Source organism: Limulus polyphemus, unplaced genomic scaffold (assembly GCF_000517525.1).
Source record: "Limulus polyphemus unplaced genomic scaffold, Limulus_polyphemus-2.1.2 Scaffold4522, whole genome shotgun sequence".
Classification (NCBI taxonomy): Eukaryota; Metazoa; Arthropoda; class Merostomata; order Xiphosura; family Limulidae; genus Limulus; species Limulus polyphemus.
In genome coordinates, this window is record NW_013670132.1 from 55,615 (window position 1) to 62,563 (window position 6,949).

Here is a 6,949-nt window from a genome sequence, read left to right on the forward strand (position 1 = left end):
TACGTTGTTTGGTTGTTCGTCTACGTACCACTACTACCTACCGTACGGACGACACTACTACTTGTTCTACTTACTTTATTATTAGTTGTGTTAGTATGTATATATATATATATATATATATATATATATATATATATATTTACATGGTTAGGATCACTATACTGGCACAGTTCTTTCCCACTTGGATGTGCTCCTCTCTTTTTCCACCCTTATCTACTACACATTTCACGGATGGGTGAAGAGTATACCTGGTTCAGAAGTGGTGTGGTTTCCCTCATCAGGTCTTTGGATCTGACTCATTTCCAGGGGTATTTCTGCCATTCTCTTGCACCAGTCTCGACACCTAATCAATGTGGGATTCTAGCTAATCATGTGAGTGGAGGGAAGTACTGTATTGGAAGTTATAGTTTTCTTATACTGAAAATGTATTTCTGATAGGTACTTCCCTCCGCTCACACTTCCCACCCTTCCTTACCACTTTCCTTCGGTGCTTATGTCTTCTTCCAAACCTCAAAGTGATAGTTTGGTAGAGGTGTATAGAGGGAGTCTATTTATTGGCATTATACTAAGACTCATTATCAATATGTTTGGTGCCACATCTTGTTTCTTATGATGGCTCTTTATGAGGTGGATGTGGACAGAGGGCTAGTTATGATGACCCTCATGATCACACTCTTAACAGTAATTTATATCTTCCATAATCCTATGTATTGAAGGCACTTCCCCTGGATGGACCACACTTGGCATAATCCAATGTAACCCAAGGCACTTTCCTTGGCATACACACATAAAGGAAAATGGTTGCATACACATGAGCCCTTCCATGTTTGTCAACACCATACTGATTCATGTCATAGTTATGCAGCATTTTCTACAATGATTCAGTGCTGTATGTCTCTTTATTGACTTCAATTGTGCCTGTAAATTTAGTTCTGCCCCAATTGTGATACTGTGTTGATTGCTAGGCAAAGAGCATACCTGTTACAGAAGTAGTGCTGTACCCACTGGTGTGCTTTCTGGTTTGCACAACCATTCTTTCAGTGTGGTCTCTTTATGCTTTATTTGAGATTGATGTGCCTTCACCAGCCACCCCATCTTGACAATATGGGATTCTGGTTTTGGATGAGTGGAGGTAGTACTGTTTCAGAAGTTAACATTTTTCTTACTGTGAAAATGTATTTCCGATTGGAACTTACCTCTTGTCACCCACTGAGATGCCAGTGTTTATGGTTTATGCCTACCAATTCTCGAAAGTGAGGATTGTTTTAGAAGAGTAGAGGGAGCTAGCTGTGCCAGTATAGATGACACAATACAATTGGTGGAGAGTAATCACATGATCAGCACATTCTGAAATGGCACAAAACAGATGGGGTATAAAGACTAATGCACTGTAGCAAAATTTTTTTAGCATTGCTTAGAGGGCAGACCAGGATTGAGATAGCTTTGATTGTAGTGAGGTAAGTACCTATCAGAAATACATTTTCAGAGTAAGAAAATGGTAACTTTTGTAAGTTATGAAAGTTTTAAGATACTTATTTGATATTAGTATTACAGTGGTTGCTGAAAAAGATTACATGTTGTTTTAAAGTGAGAACTGGACTTGTCTTATGTGTCTGGATGTAAAAAATTCAACTTTACCAAAGGGATATACAGGAACAAAAAGGAAAGCTACAGTTGGCCTGAATGGACGAGGATTGCTGGTGAGTCATTTTTATAATCTATTATGATAAGCTGTTTTTGTCTGTCCTGAAAATGCATGCACATCTTATTATTTAAATAGGCATGCACACACACTTCATTTCATCATATGTAAACAAAAGGGAAATGTAAATATACTGTTCCGAGGAACTTCAGCGATACAAGTCCCTTTTTGATTAAAACTAGTTTATTCTTTCTCGATACAACTTTGTAATACACAGTAATTTCACAATCAATACGTTTCTCGTCTCTTTACTTACAACTCCTATAATACACAGTGATGCGAGTTCTTTCTTAATTAAAACTAATTTATTCTTTCTCGATACAAAGTTGTAATACACAGAATTTTCACAGTCACTTTAAACTTAACTATTTTTATAAACACATGTCACACACTTTACTTACGGTGCCTACTGTTCGCTTGACTCAATTATCTATCTGCCTATTGCTTGTCTCTCTGCCAGGCATATATATTAAAAACAGGGCATCTTGATCAGACTAGAGTTGCCGGACAAATTCATGATCCTTTGAGAAACTCCAGGGCGCATGCTCCCAGTATCACGTGACTTACGCTGTCGTAATAATACTTTAGTAGATATGTTCTAAAAAGTTCTAACGTTAGGTCGTAGAACAACATTGTAAGTTTATTGATTGATAGTATTAAGTATAGTAAAGTGTAGCTGTAACTGAAATAAAGCAAAAAACATAATTTATCTTTTTACTAAATATAGGCTATATGTAATAAATGCTTTGTAACTAATGTTAGGCCTAACAAAAGTGAAGGACTTATAGATTTTAGCATGTGTGATAAGAATTCTTTTGTATTATTCTAGAAATACTGTACTTAAAGAAGTACTGTTGCAATAAAGATACTAATTTGACTGCAACTGTTTTGCAAATCTCTGCTAGTTCTGACAATGAAATATGAAACTTTGACTTCACTTTCCCTGCAGAGTTGATCTGCTTTAGCTGATAACTAGAACATTCAGTGTGTTTTCTTGTATTTTCCAGTGCTGTGAGAGAATTCTTCTAGAACTGCTTTGCCATGATTCAAGCTCACCATTTCACCAACCTGTTAGCAGAGCTGTAAGTTTTACATTTAATTTCACTCAATTCTGTGAATCCATTTAACTTGTTTATATTGTGTTTAGCTCTGCTGTAAGTGAGACAAAAACATAGGTATATGATTGAGGTTGAGCTAACCTTGACATTTAACCTATGATATTAGCACCACACACTTATTCACACACACACACACACAGCCAGAATATGATTATTTGAATGTCTGTACTGGATATTTTTTGCTCTGATGGACTGCACTTGGCATAATCCAATATAACCCAAGGCACTTTCCCCGGATATTTTTTGCCTGGGTAGACCACACTTGGCATAATCCTAGGTATCCCAGATGCTTCCCCCCTGGGTGTTGCCTGGATGGATCACATTTGTTGATTTCTATATCTTATGTGAGGCATAACTGTAAGCAGTTCGATATAGTATCAAAGAGCCAGCATGGTTTCACTGAGGGAAAATCTTGTTTAACAAATCTTCTGACATTCTTTGAGGATGTTACTGCAAGAGTTGATGATAGAAATATTGTAGATTTGGTTTATCTTGATTTTCAGAAAGTGTTTGATAAGGTGCCTCACAAAAGACTTGTTACAAACATTAAATCTGTGGGTGTGGAGTAAATGTTATCAAATTGGATAGAAAATTGGCTGGAGAGTAGAAAAAAGAGAGAGTAGCAATAAATGGAGTTAGATCTGACTAGATCACATTTACAAGCAGTGCACCTCAGGGCTGTGTGCTGGGTTCTCTTCTGATTTATATTATTGATATTAACTCTGGAATGACTAACAAATTGTTTAAGTATGCAGATGACATTAAGACTTTTGGGGTGGCTAACTGTATCAAAGATGCTGCATACTTATAAGTAGATTTAGATCATTTGATGCATTGGGCCAATACAAGGCAGATAATGTTTAATTATCCAAAATGTAAGGTGTTGCATGTAGGTTTTCACAATTCATATTGTTGTTACAATTTAAATGGGAATACATTAAATACAATGGCTGAAGAAAAAGTTCTTGGTGCTGTGATCGAAAAATCACTTAAGTCATCTAAACAATGTTTTGTAGCTAGCAATAGGGCTAATAGGATTTTAGGTAGGATCTACAGAAATATTCAATACAAGACAAGGGATATTATTGTTTCACTGTATAGATCACTTGTAAGGCCTCATTTAGAGTACTGTGTACAGTTTTGGGCTCCCTTCCTCAAGAATGACATTGAATTGTTGGTGAAGATTCAGAGAAAAGCCACTAGGATTATACCTGGGATTGTCCTATGAGGGAAGACTAAAATCTCTAAACGTGTTTTCTCTGGAGAGGAGAAGAGTCAGAGGGGATTTGATTGAGGTGTTTAAGATTATTAAATGTATTGATAATATAGATCCATCAAACTTTTTTGTGTTTAGCAGTGAAAATAACAGGACAATGGGTCATAAATTCAAATTTTGGCAGTGTAGGAGTCGTCTGCAGTTTAGACAGCATTACTTTTCAAACAGGGTGGTTGGCTTTTGGAATGAGCTGCTTTCAAGGGTGGAGGAGGCAGAAAATTTGAGTTCAAGAAAAGATTGGATGAATACATGAGCAATAAGGGGTGGTTATAGTCGGGAGCTGGAAGTGACATCCTTGATGGGCTAATAAGTTATTTTTTGTTTCTTTAAAATTTTATGAATTTTTTTTTATGAACAGTAGTATTAGTATTATACATATATGAAAATAGGTTGGTGATAACTGGTTATTGAAATTAATGTTAAAGATGAGAAATATTGGTTCTGTTATTCATATAAAATTACTTTAGTATAACGAAAAATCATGTTATTTTGAAATATCTTCCATTTTAACAAAAATCTCTGCAGTAGGTAACTTTAAAGGAAGTATAACACATACATTAGATGGGAATTAGTTTCTATGTTAATCTTGCTTATTTTAAGGTCTAAGAGTTACTATGCTCTACGTTTTAATAATTCCATTTTATTACTGCCATGTAATGAAAAATTTAACTTTCTAATCAGGCAGAAAACTGGCTGGTATTAGTAATTTCACAAAATAACATGTAGCAACTAGCCTAAATATCGACTCTTTTAACACTGTTATCAGTATGTAAAATAAACTGTCAACTGACAGCCTCCAAAGATGGGACAACCATCTAAATATATTTCACATTCACCTTGATTTGTTACACCAATTCACTAAATTCAATTGCACCTAATGTCTCGGATTAGGCAAGATAAGGTGGTTGTATCATTTAATGTTCTAGCTATTTACCAGCAGTTTTATTTTCATATGACATGTGATTTTTTTTATGTTTGGTAGTTTCCAAACCCAGGCTGATTTTCTCAGAATCTGCCCATGACTCACTTAAATGTCTGATAAAACCCATAAATGTAACCTCTAATCAGTTAACAATACTTTTATGTTAAGAAAAAGATAAAGTAATGATAATTTAACTGAAGAATGTTTTAAAAAAACTTCATTTAGACTATGTTACATGTCACTAATCACTTCTAAGGTTTCTGGACAGAAAATTAGAGAAAGGCTTGTTTCAGATTTCAAATGAATGAAATGCATAAGTGTATGTGTAGGATGTTATGTTTTATTGTTTTTTTAATATTAGGTTCCCAATTACTACAAAGTTATCACAAAACCAATGGACCTGATGACTGTCAAACAGAAGTTATCACCAACTCATTTCAGCCATTATCAGGATGAAGAAGAATTCATATCTGATCTTAGACTGATATTTATCAACTGTTGTACATTTAATCCTGTAAGTCAACTCATTCTTATCTGTTAGTCTTGATAAATAAGAGTTTACTGTTACATGAGTAAAGTTTTTAATCAGATTACACAACATTTTGTTGGAGGACAGAACAGCTTATAAAAGTATAACATTGCAAGATTCGTGATTTGTACCTTTTTAGTTGTTGAGAACAACTTGGAAAATAGGTATGAATATGTGCATGTGCAATAGGAAGTAGTTTGACTCATGATTTGTACTATTGTAGTTATTGAGAGCAACTCTGGGAAATACACATAAATATGTGTGTGTGTGTGTAACAATTCCTGAAACTTATTGCACTAACACATCTTCCACATTTCTTCCAGGGGAAGATACTATCATCTTTACAATCTTCAGGCCTCCAAAGAATCTTTGGAACTTGTTTTTCAGAAGCTTAACCTTTAAAATATGTATAGTTGCTCTGAAAGCATGTAACAGCCTGTTTTTTAATGCATCAGCCTGCCCAAACTGTATATTCACAGAAAAAGAACCTCTTTCTATTCATTAAAAATATGAAATTCAGTTTTTAGATGTAGCTGTCTTAAATGTGTCCTAAGGCAAACACTCATTTTGTCCAATGACACATGAATATTCTCAGTTAAATAGTAGGAATAACTATTATGAGTTGTTACGTAGAAGGTGAGAAACAACCGTGTTTGAAATATACACCATTAATGGTTTTAGTTATAATATAGTACTTTCAAAACAGAGATTTAACTAAATTAGCATATATTTCAGCCTGTAATTTGTCAAATTTAGATTTTATTTTTTAAATGTTGGTAGCAGCAGACACTGCTGAGAGGCCTGTTGTGGGTGAAAAAGGGAAAAAATAAAACTAATATATTGGTTCCTCTGCTGTTTGTGATTTATATTAATGATATTAACTCTGGAATGACTTACTAAATTTTGAAGTTTGCAGATGACATTAAGATTTTGGGGGTGGCTAACTGTATTAAAGATGCTGCAGACTTACATCATTTGATGCATTGGGCCAATACTTGGCAGGTGATGTTTAACTATTCAGAATATAAGGTGATGTATGCTGGTTTTCACAGATCAAGTCATCTAAACAATGTATTGCAGCTATCAATAGGGCTAATAGGATTTTAGGTAGCATCTACAGAAATATTGAATACAAGACAAGGGATATTACTGTTTGACTGTATAGATCACTTGTAAGGCCTCATTTAGAGTACTGTATACAGTTTTGGGCTCCCTTCCTCAAGAAGGACATTGAATTGTTGGAGAAGGTTCAGAGAAGACTCACTAGGATGATACCTGGGATGGTGGAATCATCCTATAAGGAGAGACTAAAATCTCTAAACTTGTTTTCTCTGGAGAGTAGAAGGGTCAGAGTGGATTTGTTTGAGATGTTTAAGATTATTAAGGGTATTGATAATATAGA

General features: G+C 34.7%; 1 protein-coding gene across 4 annotated transcripts in view; it reads left to right on the forward strand.

Annotated features, from left to right (window-relative positions):
- Window positions 1-6,949, forward strand: part of LOC106471295 (transcription intermediary factor 1-alpha-like) — a 60,035-nt gene that overhangs the window by 50,143 nt on the left and 2,943 nt on the right. For all 4 annotated transcript variants that reach the window (XM_022399905.1, XM_022399906.1, XM_022399907.1 and 1 more), the window contains 3 exons: window positions 1,589-1,700; window positions 2,710-2,784; window positions 5,380-5,532. In XM_022399905.1, the coding sequence (XP_022255613.1) occupies window positions 1,589-1,700; window positions 2,710-2,784; window positions 5,380-5,532 (340 nt within the window). The remainder of the gene's footprint in view (window positions 1-1,588; window positions 1,701-2,709; window positions 2,785-5,379; window positions 5,533-6,949) is intronic.